At 37.5% G+C, this 23,051-nt stretch overlaps 1 protein-coding gene across 1 annotated transcript in view; it reads right to left on the bottom strand.

The window, feature by feature from the left end:
• LOC150080515 (uncharacterized) overlaps positions 1-23,051 on the bottom strand; it is a 398,298-nt gene that overhangs the window by 314,489 nt on the left and 60,758 nt on the right. Inside the window, exon 3 of the mRNA XM_090381933.1 lies at positions 14,951-15,025. Coding sequence (XP_090238059.1) covers positions 14,951-15,025 — 75 coding nt within the window. The remainder of the gene's footprint in view (positions 1-14,950; positions 15,026-23,051) is intronic.

The following is a 23,051-nucleotide window of genomic DNA, read 5'->3' on the forward strand; positions in this document are numbered from 1 at the left end:
GGTGAAGTGGAAGCTTGAGTTTTAGGATTAAAATTAACTAAGTCATGGACGAGAAGTATTCAAGAAGTTGAAGGTGTTTGTACAGGGCAAGGTTTCTCAAATCGTAATTCAGTAAACCCTCGATTTAACAGACTCCGATATAAAGGATTTCGGATTTAACAAACCGGACAAATAATAATACTGTAATGTTCATATGAATCTCAACCATATTATTTTTTTAGGTTATACAAAACTTCAGTGTTATTATTAATTTTTAATTAATAATAATTATCTATTTCCATTATTGTTTTGATAATTACCTACTTTTATTTTTATAATCAAATTCAAGAAATTGTAGTCAGGAACTAGTTTTTTATTCTTTCTGAAAACGTATTCAAATAGCTGTTTTCCCAGATAAGAGATATGTTGTTGTTATTTGGTTTTTAGGAGCATTAGCAACTAAGGCCATATTGCTCCGGGATATGCGGTGGTCATTCCCTGACCTTTCCGCATCCTCCGTATTTGGTGGTGACGGGCTCGAACCCCGGTCTAATCAAGAAGCGTGTGCTACGCACTGCTGCTCCTTCCCACCTGGCTACGGAGGCACCCAGATAACAGATAAGAGCAGGCGGTGACTTGCGAGTTGAACATGACTTGGAACACTAAACTGCAGGTCTACCGACTTGCTTTGTTTTAGTCTCAGTCTACCTCAAGCTATTGTGCGGTCAGGTTGTATACAAAGTGTTTCTGTGATTTCTGATTGAATTGCGACTTTATTTATTAAATAATTTTGCAATCCTTACAATTTAAAATGGCATCAAGTGATAGAGGAGTTAAAAGAAAGCATATGAACTTAAAATGTGGCACAGAACTTAGAGCTAACTGAGAAATTAGAACAAGGCGTCCCAGTAGCATGTGTTTTTGAAAGTTACAGCGTAAAAAAACAGTTTTTTTTTTATTTATCAGAAACAGTGTTTCTGATAAATCAAAGGCCAAATTGCAACATAATTTTATATTATACAGTAGTGTGTATTGTATTAAAGCATTTTTTTTTTTTTTTTTTACATTAAGAACAACAAAAAATGTCCTCCCCATTTACATTTGATTTAATAGACTTTCGGCATTAACAGACACCCCTTTCTTCCCTACTAGTTTGTTAAATCAAGGGTTTACTGTGTAATATGCTATCATCAGCAAAACTAGGATAGGATATCCAAACAGTAGAAGGTCATTAATATACAAGGGAAAAAGAGTGGGAGAAAGAACTGAACCTTGAGGAACACCAGCATTAGCAGAAAAGTTAGGAGAGAGTGAGCCATCTACAATCACCACACAGTGAGCAGCCAAAAAGAAAACTGGATACACAATGCAAAAAATTCAACAATCCATAAGATGCTTGTTTAGAAGACCTTTATGCCAAACACAATCAAAAGCCTCAGAAATATTAGGAGAAACTGCTTAAGTTTCACCAAACCTTTCATCAAATCTGTCCATAGACAGGTAACATAAGACAATATATCACTAGTGGATTGACACTGGTGGAATCCATACTAGCCATCATTAATCAGAGGGAAGGTTTCAAGATAGTTTAGATGTTGGCTGTTAATGAATTTCTCAATTACTTTGGAAAGGGCAGAGGTAAGTGCAATGGGGTGATAAAAAATACCTTCCGTCCAGTGATAACTGGACGGAAGGTATTTTTCCCCCTTTTTAGGAAATGGCTGGATATGAGCAAATTTCCAAACAGAAGGAAAAACGTCTGTAGAATCAGAAAGTATAAAAAGGGCGACACAGAACAGGAGTAAGCTCAGGAGCACAGATTTGAGAATAAGTGGAGAAATACCAGCAGGACCTGAAGCTTTCTTAGAATCAAGAATGATCAAAATTGATCTGATGTCTTTTGACAAAAGACCACAGGAAGCACTAAGTGGAGTGTACTAAAATGATACGAGGTGGTTTACCAAGACTTGTATCTTTAGCTAAAGAACATCAGGTTTTAACAGAGATGGGAGTAGGTGGGCAAAGGTTGCCCATCTACTCCCATCTCTGTTAAAACCTGATCCCAAACCTGATCTATACTCCCAAATAGCTTTTGCAAGTTGCATAGTGCAGAGGTTTATCAAGAAATGGAAATTGGCAAAATAATGAGTGTAATCTTGGAGTGTAATCTGCCTTTAATTTCTGAAAGAATTAGAGATTATTCTCACACATTTCTTGGTATTTCCTGTACCACTTCTTCAGTAGTATACAAGAGGAAATCTATGATCTATATTTCTCAGTAACAGTGATTTTTTTTTTTTTTTTTTTGCAAAAATTAACTGATTCATTTTATGCTAATAATCTTACACCCATCACAGAAAAATCTAATACTACAAATCTAATACTTATGTAAGAAGTGAGTAATGAAGTAGTAGAATTGACAGACAGATGAGGTGTGGAAGGAAGTTATGTAGTGGAGGGATACCACAAGGCAGAGTAGAGGAATAGTATTTAATCAGGCTGTATTACTTTAAAGATGCTACTGAAGAAGGCCACTTGGGTGGTTGTAAAGATAGAGCATTCAGTATTTTTATGCTAGTGCATTATGTTGTATTTTATTTGGGTTGCTTCAGTACAATGCAGTTTGTGAAAGATCACTTCAGTAAACTTTTTTAGGTTTAAAATTTATTTCATTTTATTTCAGTTGCAGTAATCTAACCAGATTGCAGGAAAATGAATCCATACAAACCTGGGGAGATAACTAAAAGCAGGGGACATACCTCCTCTCTAGAGTACACTCAGGGGGGGAAGGCATGTTGAAGATGCACCTGTCACATCAGTCATCGGTCATCAAGTTTAGTCTGGTTTGCCAGGTATATTAACTGTTTATTTAGTGTGCAGAATTTTTAACATGGTTTTAGCTAGTTGTAGTATTAATTAGGCAAGTCAAAACTAACAGAAAAAACTTAACTGCAAAAAGATCTAAACCTCCCAAAAAACTTTCCCTTCCCCATTCATTTTACAAATACATGTGGTCTCTGTTCCAATCTCAATGATGTCCATTGCTACCTGCTCTGGAAAGCCCAACTTACTTTTTCTCACTAAATGCCAATTATTGAATGCCTCCACCAGTGCCGGACCAAAATATTTTTGAGCCCTGGGCTGAAAAATTTTTGGCACCCCCCCTTTTACTAAGGATATATATATATATCCCCCCCCTCCAGGATTTGTAAAATTTGGTGCCCCTTAAAAAATTGCATCCTGGACAAGGGCCCTGCTAGCCCGTGACTTAATCCAGCACTGGCCACAACCACTGCTTGTCTAATTTCAGTTGTTCTAATTATTTCTTGTATGATTCCTTTTGCTTCAAAGGGGATATTGGTGCATCTCTGACATTCCCTGTCAGAGACTCAGTAATCTGGAATCTCCACTTTTCAATCTGATGAAAGCCTTGTCAACCAATTCGTGACTGGAGAGATTGTGAAAGTCTCATGGGTAGGATTTTTCTCAAGTGATCTGTGCTTGTTAACAGGAGAGAACCGACCAGGCTAGCAGGGTGGGTAAAGTACCTTCCTGGCAACCCAAAGGTCGTGGATTCGAATCCCACCTCAGGCTTGGATCAGAGTAGTGAAAAAACTTTGGGAGGTGCATTATGGCCACAGAAGCCAATGCGCCAACTAACAAAAAAAAAAAAAAAAAAAACAGGAGAGACTGCTTCTACAAGAATGGGATACACTTAAATAGAAAAGATCTAAAATTATTTGCTGATGCTATCGAGGCAGTGTTGGGGTTGGAAAACTGCTAGCTGGGGGAGATACACAGACTAATAGATTAACAACTAATGCAGGCCAAGGTGAAAGTGATTCTTGCACAGCATCTAAGTGTACTGGAAAGAGTAGCAGCCTGGAGAGCAAGGTGAAATCACTTTCAAGGACTGCTGGGAGTCATCATGGAACAAGCAAATACACAGGCTGTGTTAAGGTAACTAAGAGAAAAAACAGATGCACGTACACCAATGCTAGGATCATAGCAAATAAATTTGATGAATTTGAAGTACTGGTCAAGACATCAAATGCAAACATTGCTGGGATATCAGTAATGTAGTACTCAGACAAAAGGGATGCAGAATTTGAAAATGCAGAGTACTATGTATACAGGAAGGAGAGACAGCATAGGAGGGGGGGGTGAGGGGTTATGCTCTTAGTTAAGAAGCATATAAAATCTAAGGCGGTGCAACCAGTTAATATGGTAGTCAGTGCAATGCTGAGTCAATTTGGTGTGACATAAGCATTGTGAAAGAAAAATGACAGAAGGAGTGTGTTATGGGCCTAATGACGCTGATGAGTACAAGGAAGAACTGTACAAAAAAACAGAGCAGGCCAGTAAATTAGACATCTTATAATGTGGAAATTTTAACTTTCCAGATATCAACTAGAATTTGTGGGCTAGTCACTCACACACAAGCAAGACTTTTGTCAATTTGTTGTATGACTGTTTTCTACAGCAGCACGTTAGACAGACAACAAGAGGGAGTAATACTCTTGATCTGATTATCAGCAGTGATTATTCATACATTAAGAATCTGCATACAATTGTACATAAAAGAACCATGAGGTGGCAATGATCATAGTGTACTCATTTGGGATTCATTTAAACAAGTAACTAACATCCAAAAATCCTTTCCTTAAAGGGAAGGCTTTCTGTTTTCTTAAAGGTAACTACAGTAGTCTCGGACAGTTTTTAAATTCTATATAATGATACCAACAGATGATGTTACCAACAGCAAACTCTAAATGGGAAGGAATTCAAGGAATTAATCATAGCAGCTACTAGGCTTTTCATACCAACTAAGAAATACTGTTCAATGTTCAGGCTTAAATGGAGGTCAAATGAACTATTGAGACACATGGCAGAGAAAAAGATGCATAGGATGCATACAAATTACCAGACGACACAGAAGCCATTGGTAGATATAAACTAGTCTGAAATCAAATCACAAAAGAGATTAGGCAAGCAAAGGCAGATTAAGAGAAGTCTTTGGCAAAGGATTCAAAGAAAAATAGCAAAGGCTTCTTTACTTATGTAAACACTAAAAGGAAGGAAATGAATCAAATGGGTCCACTTGATATCGACAGTTGATGATCCTGCTGAAGTTGCTGGCAAACCGAATGAGTGTTTTGCATCTACATTCACACAAGAGGAATTCTTCAGAAGTGAATGCCATACGTTTATCAAACTCTAAGAGGGAGAAAAAATTTTTTTAATAACTGAGAGGAGAGTGGATGATAAATTGTTGAAGTTGAACATAAGAAAAGCACCTGAAGTAGATGGGATCTACTCCATGTGCTTCCTTTGCTTAAGGGAGGCAGAAAAGGAACTAAGCAAAATCTTAGCCATAATTATGAAAGCATCCTTGGATTCAGGGGAGGTTCCTGAAGACTGAAGTTGTGCAAATGTATCCACAATTCACAAAGGGGATCAAAGAGTGACACAAATAATTATGACCTGTTAGTTTAACTGCTGTTCAGGGAAATTAATGGAATCACTGGTTAAAGAAGTAATGAGGATCATCTAGACAAGACTGCAGTTATACTTCAAACAGAGCATGAGTTTGTTAAAACTTCTCTGACTAAATTGATTGGATACTAAGATGCGATCAGAAAGGAATTGGATGAAAAAATAATTCTCATATCATGTACTTGGATTTCGGGAGGGCATTTGATACTGAGGCACATAAAAGTCTGCTGTAAAAATTGGAACAGAGTGGCATTAAGGGTAAGTTGCTGCTATGGATAAAGGGATGGTTCAGTGGAAGAAGATGGAGTGGTTATTAGTGGACACTGCTCTTCTTGGACCAATGTTATTAGTTGAGTCCCTTAGAGTTTAGTGATGTGCCCATTGTTGTTTTCTATAATTGTAAATGATACTGATGAAGGTATATTAGGCTTAAAGTTTGCAGATAATATGAGGGTTGGCAGGGTTGTTAATGATAGTAATGGCAGTACACTATTGCAACAGGATCTAGAAAAGTTAGGCAGATGGACTGAGAAATGGCAATTGATTTTAACATTGACAAATGAAAAGTACTGCATATAGGTAGCAGTAATCCAAGAGTAATGCACCAACTGTGTGGTACTACACTCAGGGTAGTGGAAAATGTAAAAGTCCTGGGGTAATTGTGCAGTCAGATATTAAGTTCTCTGAGCAATGCAGATAGTCTGCTAGGACAGCACATGGCAGTTTGTCAATGATATGCAGGAATTTTGCTAGCAGGGATAAGGAGGGGATTGTGCTATTCTATAAGCAATGGTCAGGCCATATCTTGAGATGCTGTATATAGGTATGGAGGCCTAATTTTAGGAAGGATGCAGAGCTGCTGAAATGAGTACAATGAAGGGCAACAAGGTTGGTGATCTTACCAAGAAAGGCTTCAGTTCTGCAAATTGTAAAGTCTGGAGATTAGGCACCTGCAAGGTGATCTAATTGAGATGTTTAAGGCTTTGAATGGATTGAGCAAACTCAATGCTGATGGGATTCTTCCTCTTGCTCAGAAATGCATATGAGGGGACATAAATTGAAATCTAGGAAGGATGGTTGCAGAATAGATGTGTGGAAGTACTGCCTTTAGCCAGTGAGTAGTCAATTGGTGGAATAAAATTCCATCTGTTGTTCTGGAAGTTTAGAGTTTAAATAGATAAAATGGGAAGTGGTTTTTTTTTTTTTTTTTTTTGGCTGATGCTGTATACGCTTGCTTTCTTGTGTCATTTGCCACTACTAATGCTAACTATGAAATCTCTCTACCCCCATTGCATAAAATTCAGCTACTGCTTCTGTCATTCTCTCATCTCCACTAATCACTTGAAATTCCTTGAGATCCTACTTTGAAACTTGCCGAGGCTTTTGCAGTTGCTAATTCCCTCACATGGATTGTTCATTTACCAACCAGAATATCATTATCCTAACCACATACCCAATACTCTTGATCATTTTCTCATGAAAAACCCTTTAAAGTACACAGTAGAGGTGAGTGGTCCTCTAAGCACCTCGGATCACAACTTGGTAATGGTTTCTTCTCAAATGGAGCCTTTCTCTCATAGCATTCTCACTCTCATGTTTTTTGATATTACAAGAATGCAAAATGGGATGGTCTGCAAGATTTCTATTCTTCTTTTCCTTGGTTGGATTAATGTTTTAAGTATTCTGATATCAGTGCTTGCTCAGTCATGCCAGTGAAATTATTCTTGTAGAGATGAAATCCTTTATTCCAAATTCCACATTAAAATCTCATTATTAACCTAAACCTTGGTTTTTTAAAACATGTACTATGGCTTTTCAAGATAAAAATGTTACACATCACAACTGGCTTGTATCCAAATCTCCAGATTCATTTTCTGCCTACACTAAAGCTTGCAATAATTGTAAAGCAGTTATCAATCAATCCAACTAGATTTTGAACAGGTTAAGATAGAAAACTTACTTCTTGTCCAGTTATGATTTTAGCAAAGCATTTCACTCAGCACACGACATTTTTGTATAAGGGTGGAAAATGTTGGAACCACACAGTAAATCCATAGATAGACTGCAGTACGGATGAAGAGCAGGAGGAAAAGAGTTGTGATTAATGGTTATACTTCAGATTGATTCATAAGAGAGGGGGTGATCACCAAGGATCAGTACTGGGACACTGTTGCTTTTGCTTTTCTTAAATGACATTAGTAGCAGTAGTAGTAGTAGCAGTGGCATGTGATGCAAGAAAGCAAGTGTATGAGCTTATGCAGCATCAGCCAAAAAAAAAAAAAAATATCACACCATTCCCTCCAAATGCCTGTCCAGTTCCTCCTTAAATTTATTTAACCTATCAACTTCCACAACGACAGATGGAAGTTTGTTCCAGCAAATAACCACCCGCTGGCTAAAGGCAAATTTTTGCACATCTATTCTACATCTGTCCTTTCTTAATTTGAATTTATGCCCCCGTAGGTTCGTAATCTGAACAAGTGGAAGGATCCCATCAGAATTCAGCGTGCTCAACCCATTCAAGGCCTTATACACCTCAATCAGATCACCGCGCAGGTGCCTAGTCTCCAGCCACTGCAATTTGCAGAACTTAAGCCTCTCTTGGCAAGAGGATCCCTTCATTCCCCTCACCAATCTTGTTGCTCTTCTCTGTACACGTTCAAGCAAATCTACATCCTTCCTAAAATGAGGCCGCCAGACCTGTACACAGTACTCAAGGCGTGGCCTACCCATTGCCTTATACAGAGGGACAATCACCTCCTTTTCCCTGCTAGCAAAATTCCTATATATCATTGACAAAACCCCATGACCTGCCCTGGCAGCCTGTCTGCATTGCTCAGAAAACTTCATATCTGACTGTACAATTACTCCCAGGTCTTTTTCATTTTCTACCACCTTAAGTGTAGTACCACACAGTTGGTACGTTTTTCTCTGGGGTTACTTCTAGCAATATGCAGTACTTTGCATTTGTCAAGGTTAAACTTCAGTTGCCACTTCTTAGCCCATCTGCCCAAATTATCTAGATCCTGTTGCAGTAGCACACTGCCATGACTGCCATTAACAACCCTGCCAACCTTTGTATCATCTGCAAACTTCGACATTAAGCCTGATATACCTTCATCAATATCATTGATAAATATACAAAACAACAGTGGACCCAACACCGAACCCTGTGGGATTCCACTAAAAACATTAGTCCACGAAGAGCAGCACCCACTGATTACATTGACGAAGGGATAGAGAGCATCAAGGTCAACAGAGTAGGTAATGATCAGCATGAAGCAGAACTTCACAACAACAACTTACACAGACTTCAGGGATAATCAGAAAAGTGGCAGATATGCAAGGTCTTACACATGGAGAATAGAAACTCAAACAACTTATACACTTGGTGAGGTTGATCTAAAAACAATAGAAAAAGCAAGAGATTTGGGGTGCCTCCATAGCCAGGTGGGAAGGAGCAGCAGTGCGTAGCACACGCTTCTTGATTTGACCGGGGTTCGAGCCCATCACCACCAAATATGGAGGATGTGGAAAGGTCAGGAAATGACCACCACATATTCCCGGAGCAATATGGCCATAGTTGCTAATGCTCCTAAAAAACCAAATAACAAAACAACAACAACAAACAAGAGATTTGGGAGTTACAATACAATCAGACATGAAGTTCTCCAATCAGTATAGAAAGGCAGCAAGGAAGGTACGTAGTGTCCTACAATGATTCATTGAACATTTCCTTATATAATAAAGGGAGGTCATAATCCTACCGTATGAGGTGTGGCTATTAAATAAAGACTGTTGCAATAAAATAAATATAATGAAATATTCGGTACCTTACAAATTATCCCATTCAAAATAATTACCTTGGGCTTGCACACACTGTACCATGTTTCTTCCAAGGACAGAAACATTTCTGGAAGTCATCTTCTGTAAGCCCTTGTAACACTTTGGTTGGTTTTTTTATGAATGTCTTCAATGGACTGAAAATGGATTCCTCAACTACACTTTTCAGTTTAGATAAGAGAAAAATTCACAAGGGTCTAGGTCTGGTGAACAGTTAGTGAATTGTGTGCTGGGGAATTGTCCTCATGGAGCGTCCAACCATTCTTCCACAATTCAGGTCTCTTCCTTCGAATTTTTTTTCATGCAGCTTTGTTAGAACTTCAATGTAGTACGTTTGATTGCTTTTTTTGGTCTGGAGGATTTTTTTGCCTTCCATTGCATTGATTGTCTTTCAGTTCTGGGGTTCATCGCAAGTAATTACAGTACTCAGAAAGTCTGGACCTTCTTCACTTTCTTTCAAAACATCTTCACAAACTTGGTGTCTTCTCATTCTTTGACCTTCATTCAAAAATTTTGGTATAATCATGACACACACTTTTCTCCTGCCTAAATGTTTCTTTGTCCATATTAAGTTCTCATGTAACCATTCTAATGCTTAAATGATCATCATTTTTAATCAATGTTCTTACCTAATCCACATTTTCATCAGTTTTCATGGATACTGGATGGCCTGGTCATTCATTGTATTCCACATTCTCTCTTCCTTCTAAAAACCTTTTATGACATTCAACCATGCAAGCTCTTGACACCATATCTTCCCCATAAACTTGACATAACTCAGAACTTTCAGATGGGGTTTTCTTTATTTTTGTTAAAAATTTGAGGTTGATTTGTTTTTCAATTCTTTTGTTTGTTATATTTCCAGCAAACTGCAAAAACATGGTAATAAAAACCTGTCTCTGCAAAGTGAATGAGGGTGTTGGAACATGACTTGGCAGACAATGAGGGAAAGGTTCAAGGTCAACTGCTGTGTTTTTATTTCACAAATGGCACTTGGTACGTAGTGGCTGTGCGCACAGTCTTGTTAATTCACAGCCACATTTTGTATAAGGAAATTGTAATACCACACTGTAATACTGCATTCAAGTATAGAAACCACACCTAAAAAAAAAAAAGAAAAAAGCAGCATGTGTACCCTTTATGCACGAAAGATGTTTTATGGGAAAACATCTTTAGCTAAAATCTGAAAACAGAATTGATGGAAATTACGTCACTTCCTAAATGACTAATACAGTCACTAAAGTTGATTCGCTAGAGAAAGTAGTGGGCGTGAGCCCGCTACTTGCCAGTGGATGGCACTGCTGGTAGGTCGAATGCCATTAACTAATCCTACCCTTTATCCTGAAGGTGATGACAATGCCACAGCAGCAACAAAGTTCTTTGACTTCTTACTCCAACTTTGGAATAAGCAGTCCAACACCGGAAGAGTTGTTAGTAGTAATAACAGTTAATGATTACTATTACTACTAACTCTTCCAATAACAATAGTTAATATTTTAACTATTATTAACCGCTAGCTACTGTTAACTCCTCCTACCATCAAGGGTAAAGGGAAGAGTTTTTGCTTTCGTAAAGGTGACTACGATGGTCTGAGACAGTATTTAAATTCTATACGGTGGGACCAACTGATGATGTTACCAACAGCAAATTCAAAATGGGAAGCATTCAAGGAATTCATTTTGGAAGCTACTCACCAGATGTGAGCACTTGTACGCAGTACTCAAGGCATAGTCTGACCACTGCCTTAGACAAAGAAATAATCACCTCCTCCCTACTAGAAAAATTCCTGTATATAACTGATAAGGCCCCATGATGCATTTATTAAGGGATAGTTTTGTCTCAACAAACTAATTGTATGTTATAATGGAGTAAGAAAGGAATTGGATGCAAAAAAATAATTCTGATATCATACACTTGGATTTCAAGAAAGCTTTTGATACTGTTGCACATATAAGACTGCTGTACAAATTGGGGCATTGCAGAATTATAAAGGGATGGTTGAATGGGAGAAGGGATGGTTGAATGGGAGAAGACAGAGAGTGGGCATTAATGGACGCTGCTCTTCGTGGGTAAATGTTACTAGGGAAAACATCCCTAAGTTCAGTGCTGCATCCATTGTTGTTTTCAATATTAATTAATGATACTGATGAAGGTACATCAAGCTTAATGTATAAGTTTGCATATAATGCAAAGGTTGACAGGATAATTAATGGCAGTAATCAAGTAAGCTACTGCAACAAGATCTACAAAAATTACAGACGGGCTGAGATATGGCAGTTGAAGTTTAACACTGGCAAATGCAAGGTACCACATAAGGATAGTAGTAGTCCCAGATAAACATACCAACTGTGTGATACTACACTCAGGTTAGTGGAAAATGAAAATGACCTTGGAGTAACTGCACAGTCAGATGTGAAGGTCTCTGAGCAGTGCAGACAGCTAGCTCATGAAATTTTGTCAAATATATACAAGAATTTTGCTAGATGGGATAAGGAGGTGATTATCCCATTGTATAAGGCAATAGTTAGGCTGCTGAGCCCAACTACTGCCTTGAGTACTGCATATAGGTCTGGAGGCCTCATTTTAGGAAGGATGTAGATCTGCTGGAACAGAGTACTGCATATAGATCTGGAGACCTCATTTTAGGAAGGATGTAGATCTGCTGGAACAGGCGCGGAGGGGGAGAAACAAGATTGGTAAGGGAAACAAAAGGGTGGCCTTATCAAGAAAGGCTTCAGTCCTACAAATTGCAGCATCTGGAGACTAGACACCAGTAATGTGAGTTGATTAAATTGTTTAAGGCTTTGAATGGATTGAGTACACTCTATACTGATGGCATTCTTTCACTTGCTCAGACTAAAAACATCATCATGGGGCATAAATTCAAACTGAAGAAGGACAATTTCGGGATAGATGTGCAGAAGTTTACCTTCAGCCAGCAGGTGATCACTGTTGGAACAAAATTCCGTCTGTTTTTGTTGTGGAAGTGGGTAGTTTGAATAAATTCAAGAAAGAACTTGACAAACTATTGGAGGGGATGGACAGGTGAAGTGAGAATGTTTTTTTTTTTTTTTTTTTTTTGGCTCATGCTTCATAAGCTTGCTTTCTTGCATTATTTGCCACTAGTAATACTAAAACTATTATTATACTGAAATGTTGTCTGTGTTTCCAATAGTATAATTTCCTTTGTAATTAAGAGTGTGTGACTTGCAAAAATTTCTAATAGCCTCTTACATTTCAGAGAGAAAGGTAAACCTAACAATCACAGTCGTAAAATTTACCCTTTTCTTTGTGGGTTCCTAAAATATCACTGTAAATACAATATTTTAGGTAAATTTGGAGGGAGTTGAAAGAAAGCAATTGGCTTCTATTTCTCTTTCTAACTCATTATGAAACTATATTTCAAAAATTTTAAATCATTCAATGAGCTGTAAATACAGACTTCACCACCCAACTTTCCATCTTAAATTCTGCCCACATAATTCTACTGGATAATCACAGCCAGTTAAATTTTCTTTCAACCAACCAATTTCAAAATTCAATAGCACTATTGCTACATTTTCCTTGAACTTTGGTCTTACTTCCAGAACAAATTGGTTTATAATTATTATTTAAGTACACCTCCACTATATTCATCTGCTTGATAAATTTGGTTCCATTTAGCTTAACACATTCACTGGCACTTATATTTGCAAGGGTCCTTTATTTGTGCCTTGGGACATTTCTGTGGGACACTTCTCTGGGGCACTGGAACAAGTAGGCAGTGGTAAATGGAGTTCATCTGTGAAGAATCATCACTCCAAATAAAGCCAGCAACTGTTGTCTGTAGTGTCAACAGATGCATTTGAATGATATTCAGAATTTGCATCAACTGAATAGAATTATATTTCAGTATCAAATAACATATAAAGGGCTAATTCAATATCTTCAGCTTCAATATACTATCTATCCCTGTTCCTTTTCAGGCCTGATGTCCTAGGCTGTAAATCCACTGTAAAAACCCTTAAGTGTAAATTTTATAGGAAAACACTTTTTACACAAATTTTTATCAGTAATTGCACACTAAGGATAACATTTTGTTTTTCACAAGCTATAGAATTAAAATTCAGTAAGCATAATCTTTAAAAAATTTTATCTTTTCTTCTTAGGTAAAATACTAAACCAGATAAAATAACTTCAACATAAACATAAAAAATACTAAAATGGATAAAATAACTTCAACATAAACAAAAAGTATATGAAACTGTGAACCAAGTATACAGCTTTTACAGTGCTCTCTAGACAGTAAGATTGGCACTAAGTAAAATTCAAGCCAAAATGCAATAGCCCATGGTTCAATCAGTGTGCTGATATCATTCAGTTGGTCATTTCGTGTGCTTGTCCTTTTAAAGTGTGCATTTATTGACTGCAATTCAATGAATGCATATTTGCATTGAGGTAAATTTATTTTGAGTTTATTTTGATGCAAATTTGCATTCAGGCAGTGAATATTGTAAAGCAGTGGTTTTGTATTCTTGAAATAGTGTTAACTGTTTACTAATTTATTTATTTTGAGTTTATTTTGATGCAAATTTGCATTCAGGCAGTGAATATTGTAAAGCAGTGGTTTTGTATTCTTGAAATAGTGTTAACTGTTTACTAAGTCTCACGTGTGAACCCAATTCTATATTTTAACCACATTATATTACAATGCATTATATTACATTATGAAGCATATCTGTATTTGACCCCTAAACAGTTTATAGCGACCCCTTTCATGTGTAAACAATTAACTCCAGTCTTGTTCATAGTTAAGATACATGTTACTGTATTAATATTTCAGTAAAACTGCAAAATAAGGACAGCCTACAAAATATGTTTTTTTCAGGTTTTTTATGTTTTGGCAACTTTCATTTTTTATTATTGTTATTACTACTATAAATACAGCATATGCAGAAATAAGTTATATTAACATCAACTTTCTATATATAAGGAACTGATCCAATATAAGCTGTAATTTCAGCTTACAGTTATGCTTTTCTGTTAAACAATCCAAAGATGTGCTTGCCAATGCCATACCATAGTTACGTTATACAAGGCTAGGCTCACTTTGTGGTTTCATTATATTTCTAGCAAATTAAAATAAAAATTATAATCAATTAATACAAAATTCTGCTAACATTTACAACATAATCTACTGTAAGCAAAGCTGCTAAAATACACAATGCAGGTATTTTGACACCCATCCACTTTGGATCCTTTTTTTTTCATGAAAAATGCACCCCCACCAAAGTTGCACCAGAGACATTTGCCTCATATATTATCACCACTCAACATTTTACCTTGTTATATTATTAAATCTATCAATAAATAATCTCCTTGTGCTGATTTAACAATTTTTCCTTATAAGACCCAATCAGCTTACAAACCAAAGCCTGAGATCCCTCAAGGTTCATCACAATGAGAGTTTACCACACACACACACACACACACACACACACACACACACACACACACACACACACACACACACACACACACACACACACACACACACACACACACACATATGACATTTAAATAAATAACTACATACAATATAATTTTTCTAGACTCGGTTATTTTATTAAAAAATGAATGAAAAACAACTCACCAGTACATAGTGCTCTGAAATTTTCACATGTTAATGGACAGATATCTGCATAAAGTTCAAAGACTATACGACCAACTAAAGTAAAAATAAGATTAATTTGAGTAAGATTCAATTTTGCAGAAATGTCCATTTCAATGTCAAATTATAATTCAAATTCATAAAATAAAATCATGAATTCATTCACTACATAATTCTCTGAGATTGGAAATTTCAACATGTATCAGAAAACTGCAAACCAGCGACAGACATAATCCAACTGTGCTTCACATAATGCCCTTGTGTAATCAAGAAATGCATAATGAATGTAGTATCTTTTAACCACCATTTTAAAAACTAAGATTTTTTTTAAAAAACCTGGTAAAATTGATTATGTGAATAGCACACACTCCTTGCTATATATCAGATAAGAATATGGTATTAACAGTCATTTATAATCCTCATATCTTCTACTTATGAGTGTTCTACTCAAAAACTGTTCTTTAACTATAGAGGAATTATACAGCCTATTACTCAATTAATATGGTAGTTTCCTAGTACCTTCCATGCCATATATTATGGGCTTGGCAAACCCAGGGTCCTGAGCTGGATATCATCATTCTTCTTTCTTGCTTTCTTGGTGATTCCCTTTTACTACTGACTCTCTCTCTCTCTCTCTCTCTCTCTCTCTCTCTCTCTCTCTCTCTCTCTCTCTCTCTCTCTCTCTCTCTCTCTCAGGGTAACACGGGATTTTTTTTTGTTTTTTGGCTAGTGCAGCATAAGCCTCAGGCTTCCTTGCATCTTATGGCTAATAATAATAATAATATGTATAGGTCTGTAGTTATTTGTGTTAAAGGCTAATTTTCCCGTGTGTGTGTGTGTGTGTGTGTGTGTGTGTGTGATAATATGCATAATAGAGTAGGGCACAAAATCACTAATAACTCATAGGGAAAAATTCTACATCACTGCTCGTCGTCAATGGACTAACTCAAATTCAAGTGAAAAAGTAGTTAAAAATTCCTTTGGTCTATGACATGTATTGACCTAAAACCTTCCCAAGCAAGGACCAAGTAACTAAACCACTATACTGAACAGAAGTCTAAAGAAAAACTCAATTCCCTGTCTGGCAGAAGCTTGCAACCTACACCTTAACATATCACCACAACAAATTTTTTAGATTCTCAATGGGATTTGAACCCAAATCTTTGTACACAGTGTGGAAAGACAGTGATTATAACTACTGTGCTAACTATGAAGTCCTGGAAACAATTAAAAATATGCACAAATTAAAGTTATCTCCGACATGACAAGTAATTGAATGACAAGTATAAGCAAGAATACTGCATACCTGCCAACTTTTGGAAATTAATATTAACAAAACTTTTAACACAGATTCACCTTTGGGTGGAAACGCTAAAATGGCATTCCAGAATGTTTCTACCAAATTAATAATAATAATAATTTAATGAGTGTCATATGTGATATCCTGTTTCTTGGGATATCATCATGGCACTACAAGACATGATAAAAGCAGCTGTGTGACCTATCTTTCAAAATTTCAAACTGGATAACATTCTTATGTACTTAAATTCCAAACCGTAAGAGTATTATAAGAATAATAGCCTTTACTCAAACCTAAAAGCTGGATAAGGTAAAACCAAGGTCACTGCTTCCATATAGCTATAGAAGCAATGGCCTTGTAAGCACCTTCATTTTGGGAAAAGGAAAAAAATATTAGATGCAAGATCAGGTGAATAAGAGGGGAGGGGCAATTAGTAACATAACAGCATTGTGTTAATCATGCTTGTGCTACACAAGAAATGAGCAGTGTGGGTCAGAACCATTTTCGATCTTTTGCTGCCTACCATTCTGGACACTTTTGAAAAATTGTTTCTTGCAGCCAACACAACACCAGTATGTATCTTTCCTTGTGAAGAGTGAGACTATGAGGAATGCATTCATGCACAATACCATGATGGTTAAGAAAAGCTTCTTAACATCACTTTCTATTTCAACCCATCTTGGTAAAATTCTTTTATTCATAGCAAATATGATGATTTCCAAGTCAATGATTCATGCTATGTTTGTGAGCTGCAGAGAAAACACCATGTTTAATATATGATGCTTATTAACACAGTGAGCAGATGACATTTTGTTGTGATGTCATAAATACATCTGATGACACTCCTGTGCCTCTGTAACCAGGTGGGCAGGAGCAGCAGTGTGTAGCACATGCTTCTTGATTAGACCAGGGTTCAAGCCCGTGACCACCAAATACAGAGGATGCGGAAAGGTCAGGGAATGACCACTGCATATCCCCAGAGCAATATGGCCTTAGTTGCTAATGCTCCTAAAAACCAAATAACAACAACATATGATGACACTCCATTGTTCAACAGTTTCTGGGGAGTCTCCCATTGCTGTGATGTAAACATGGTGTTTACATCACAGCAATGTGTTCAAATCATAACTTAAAATTCCATGGCAACTTCCATATGAAGTGTTTAAAGCTTCTGGAAATTTATCATCAGTCACACAAAAGTTCTGATGCATGTGTTAATAACGTTCTTTTAAACTTTCTCTTTAACTCCTGCAAGTTAAACTTTCTCTTCACTTACAATACCATTCAAAACACAGTAATACAAGATATAGAAAACTCCATAAGCTGGAAGCACCTTCCAGTGTTTCAGAAACAAATTTCCATAAGCACTGGCAGAAAATTTGACAATGTCCCAGTCTGACACTTTTCAAACTCAGCAACTGCTCTCTGTGTGTTTGAATGCACACACACACACACACACACACAGTAATGAAACCTATACTGAATAATTAACAAAACTTCTATGCTGGCTGGAACTTTTACTGTGACGACAAATCAAACTGCATCCGCATTTATTAACAGCAGCACTGTACAGCCATTCTGGAAACTTTGTGGACGAGAAGAAAAATTTTAAACTGTATAGAATGAATGAAAATAAATTGTCAGTGGATACAGAATCTTATGGTAAGTGCAAATTAGTCTGCAATCAAGGGATTGGATTGTATACCACCCATGTTTAACTCATGGGGTTAGACATGAGTAGTATACAATTTATCCACTTTAGACATTCCACGGAAGGTTATAAGAAATCTTCATCAAATAGTGCAAAGAAAAGTAGCAAGGTATTATTTGCTTATTAGCATGAAGGGTTGAATCATGATGAATCACGAGTCCACCCACTTGAATAACATAACTACTGATGAGCCCGTGCAGGTGCTGGTAAACTGAAACTATACTTTGCATCTACATTCACACATAAACAAGTTTTTAAATAGGGGAATGGCAGATGTCTACTTAAAGCTGATTTCAATTTAAACAATTTTATGATACTTCAAACTAAGCCAGAAGAGAAACTGGTGCATCTAAAAGTAATCAATGTAGCTCAAGCTGACAGAATCAACCCAATTATATTAAAATAAACAGCTAAACAGGTGGTCACACCTTTAGCTATAATACTAGGACAATCTGTAGATTCAGGGGACATCTGAACAGATTGCAGATGTGCAAATATCTTTCCATCCACAAGGATAGTTCAAAGGGTGAGGTGACCTACAGACTTGTAAGACTGGAATCTAAGCCAGGGAAAACATGATGTTAACAGTTATAAGTAATGCAAGATCGTCTTGATCACAGTGGAAGTATAAGGCAATCACAATGCAGATTTCTAAAATGATCACTTTTGACCAATTTGATTACCTACCAGCAATACCCCGGATAGCACTGATAATTGGTACAAAAACTGTTCCGTGTAATGTGAAACCATGCCGATTGAGGTGTAATTATAATGGGTTTTAATTGAATGCATACCAGATAAATAGTCTATAAACAAATTATAATAAATCTATAAACAATTTGCACTTGATAGCCAATTAAAAGGATTTGAATTAAAAAATATTACAAAAATTGTATTAATGAAAAGGAAACATCGTGAGAGATGAGAAAAAAGTTTTATTGTTTATTTAGGTATTTCAATAAAAAAAAGTCTGAAGCTGTCTCTTCTTTTTCTCGGCGCACAAGACTTTGTAGCATTGAATCCCATCTTGTAAAATTTTCTGTATCTTGAAGCTGTGTTCAACATCTGGATCTCCATTCATAATCGCGTCACAGGCCATGTCAATCACCAAAAAAACTTTCTCCAATTCTTCTGTTGAAAATTCTTTTGGTGCCACTTCAGAATTGTTTTCCTTTTCTTCATATTCAGTTTACTTATCAATTTCAAGGAGAGTTGAATCATCTAGGTCATTTGCATGTGAGTCAATGCAGTTACGTAAATTGGCGGTGTCCAAAGTTTTGAATCCCAAGTCTTTACTGATCTTCACAGTGTCTTCGGTAATTGTCTGAATTTGCGATTCAAATCCAGTGAAATAGTGAAATCATTTGCCAAATGGGTTATTTTTGTTATTTGGTTTTTAGGAGCATTAGCAACTAAGGCCATATTGCTCCGGGATATGTGGTGGTCATTCCCTGACCTTTCCGCATCCTCCGTATTTGGTGGTGACGGGCTCGAACCCCGGTCTAATCAAGAAGCATGTGCTACGCACTGCTGCTCCTTCCCACCTGGCTACGGAGGCGCCTTTGCCAAATGGGGCAAAACATGCTGCCAAGCAGAATGCATGTTGTTAGCAGTGATTTCTAGCCAATATGCAAATATATTTTCGATCGTATTTAAAAGGGTAAAAATAAATATTGAAATGAAGTTATGAAAAGCTATCATATTGTCTCATCAGGATAGAATTAAGAATACTGAAAACTCTTGCATGCTGCGGCTGACTGCCTGATGGGAGCTATTGCCACATGTGCACGTGAGACAACAGAGTTGGCAACGCAGCATATATGTATGCATACCTGGGCTACAACAACGCAACATATATGTAAAGTGTCTAGGCTATTGAATGAGTTTTAATATGTACAGTAAATGTTTGAACTTAAACTTAATTTAAAACCGTGTTATAGTGAAACCCGTGCTGTTTGAAGCCATGATAAGCGAGGTATTGCTGTATAAGATCATCACAAAGGAACTGGATCAAAAAATAATTCTGACATTAGTATCAGTAGTAGCAAAATAATGCCAGGAAGCAAGTTTATAGAACATCAGCAAAAAAAAAGTACCCACTTATTATTATTGTTGCTCTTATATTATTTCTCCCTGATTGGGGGATTCCACTCCGTCACGGGTACTGCTACCAAGTACACAGGGTGGTTGTAATGTCTGGTGTTAATGTTGGTTGTGGAACTCTGACTATCCTACAGGTGTTCAGGATTGCAACTTTCTGGAGTTCCTTGTAGGTATTCTCTGGGAAACCTATTGCTGCTAAGTTGCTATGTAAGGTCTTTGGCACCATATAGGGGGTTGACATGATGTCTGCCAGGGGCAAAGGTTGATGACGTTGTAGAGCAGATATCATCTTTTAAGGGCACAAATTCTACCCCTTGAGCCTTGCACTTGACTGTGCAAGGCTCAAGGGGTAGAATTTTTTTTCAGCCTGGTCTATGCTCGTTAACAGGAGAGACTGCTTCTACAGGGATGGGATCACTTAAATAGAAAGGGTACAAGAATGTTTGCTGATGCCATCGAGGCAGTGTGAGTTGGGTCGGAAAACTGCTAGATTGGGAGGATACAAGGACTAATAGATTAACAGTAGCCACTGGCAGAGGTGAAAGTGATTCTTGCACTGCTTCTATTGGAATGAGCAGCAGCTTGGAAAATAAGATGCAGGATATTTCAAAGACTGCTGGGAGTCATTGCGGTACAAGTAAACACATAGGTTGTGTTAGGGTAGCTAAGAAAAAGAACAGGTGCATGTATACTTGCGTGTACACCAATGATAGGAGCATGGTAAATAAATTTGATGAATTTGAGGTATTGCTCAAAGCATCAAAGGCGGATATTGTTGGGATATCAGAGACGTGGTGTCACACAGATCATAAGTAATGCAGAACTGGAATTTGGGGAGTACAACGTCTACAGAAAGGATAGACAGGATAGGAAGGGAGGAGGGGTTATGCTATTAGTTAAGAAACACATCAAATCCAAGGAAGTGAAGCCAGTCGACATCGCTGGACAGTGCAGTGTCAAGTCAGTTTGGTGTGACATAAGCATTGGGAGATCAAAATTGAGAGTAGGAGTGTGCTATAGGCCTAATGACTCTGATGAGTATAATAAGAAACTGTACAGGGAAATAGAGTGGGCCAGTAAATCAGAGTCTTATAATGGGGGATTTTAATTTCCCAGATATTGACTGGAATTTGTGGGTTGGTCACTCACACACACTAGCAAGGCTTTTGTGGATTTATTGGATGATTGTTTTCTAAATCAGCATGTTCGGAAGGCAACTAGAGGGAGTAATACTCCTGATTTGATTATCAGTAGTGATTCTTCATGCATTAAGAATCTGCAGATACAGGACCCACTAGGTGGCAGTGATAACAGTGTGCTGAAGTGGGATTTACTCAAGGAGGTAACTACCATCAGGGGTAAAGGGAAGGGTTATTGCTTTCGTAAAGGCGACTAAGATGGTCTGAGACAGTATTTAAATTCTATACAGTGGGACCAAACTGATGATGTTACCAACAGCAAACTCAAAATGGGAAGCATTCAAAGAACTTATCTTGGAAGCTACTAGGCTTTACATACCAACTAAGAAATATTGTTCAAGGTTCAGGCCTAAATGGATGTCAGATGAACTAATGAGACATATGGCAGAGAAGAAAAATGCATGGGATACATATAAATTAACATGTGACACAGAAGCCTATGATAGATATAAGTTGATCTGTAACCAAGTTACAAAGGAGGTTAGGCAGGCGAAGGCAGATTACGAGAAATCCTTGGCAAGGGATGCAAAGAAAAACAGCAAGGAGTTCTTTACTTATGTAAACTCTAGAAGGAAGGGGATGAATCAGATTGGTCCACTTGATATCGATGGTACAACTGTTCATGATCCTGCTCAGGTAGCTAACAAACTAAATCAATATTTTGCATCTACATTCACACATGAGGGAAGAGGAATGCCATAGATGAAGGAAGGAATTCAGGAAGAGGAATGCCATAGATGAAGTAAACACTGGCAGTGAGCTAGATGATCTTGTAATAATTGAGAGTAAAGTGGAGGAGAAATTGTTGAAGATAAATACAAGAAAGGCACCTGGGATAGTGGTAGTAGCAGTAGTAGTGGCATGTGATGCAAGAAAGCAAGTGTATGAGCTTATGCAGCATCAGCCAAAAAAAAAAAAAAAAAATTTCACCATTCCCTCCAAATGCCTGTCCAGTTCCTCCTTAAATTTATTCACCCTATCAACTTCCACGACGACGGATGGAAGTTTGTTTCAGCTGTTAACCACCCGCTGGCTAAAGGCAAATTTCTCCACATCTATTCTACATCTGTCCTTTCTTAATTTGAATTTATGCCCCCTTAGGTTCGTAATCTGAACAAGTAGAAGGATCCCATCAAAATTCAGCGTGCTCAACCCATTCAAGGCCTTATACACCTCAATCAGATCACCGCGCAGGTGCCTAATCTCCAGCCACTGCAATTTGCAGAACTTAAGCCTAAGAGGATCCCTTCATTCCCCCTCACCAATCTTGTTGCCCTTCTCTGTACACGCTCAATTAAATCTACATCCTTCCTAAAATGAAGCCTCCAGACCTGTACGCAGTACTCAAGGCGTGGCCTGACCATTGCCTTATACAGAGGAACAATCACCTCCTTCTCCCTGCTAGCAAAATTCCTATATATCACTGACAAAATCCCATGACCTGCCCTGGCAGCCTGTCTGCATTGCTCAGAAAACTTCATATCTGACTGCACAATTACTCCGAGGTTTTTTTTCATTTTCTACCACCTTAAGTGTAGTACCACACAGTTGGTACGTATCTCTGGGGTTGCTTCTACCCATATGAAGTACTTTGCATTTGTCAAGGTGAAACTTCAGTTGCCGCTTCTTAGCCCATCTGCCCAAATTATCTAGGTCCTGTTGCAGTAGCACACTGCCATTACTGTCATTAACAACCCTGCCAACCTTTGTATCATCTGCAAACTTCGACATTAAGCCTGATATACCTTCATCAATATCATTGATAAATAC

This window comes from Mastigoproctus giganteus, chromosome 9, assembly GCF_048544385.1.
Source record: "Mastigoproctus giganteus isolate SK-2022 chromosome 9, ASM4854438v1, whole genome shotgun sequence".
Taxonomy (NCBI): Eukaryota; Metazoa; Arthropoda; class Arachnida; order Uropygi; family Thelyphonidae; genus Mastigoproctus; species Mastigoproctus giganteus.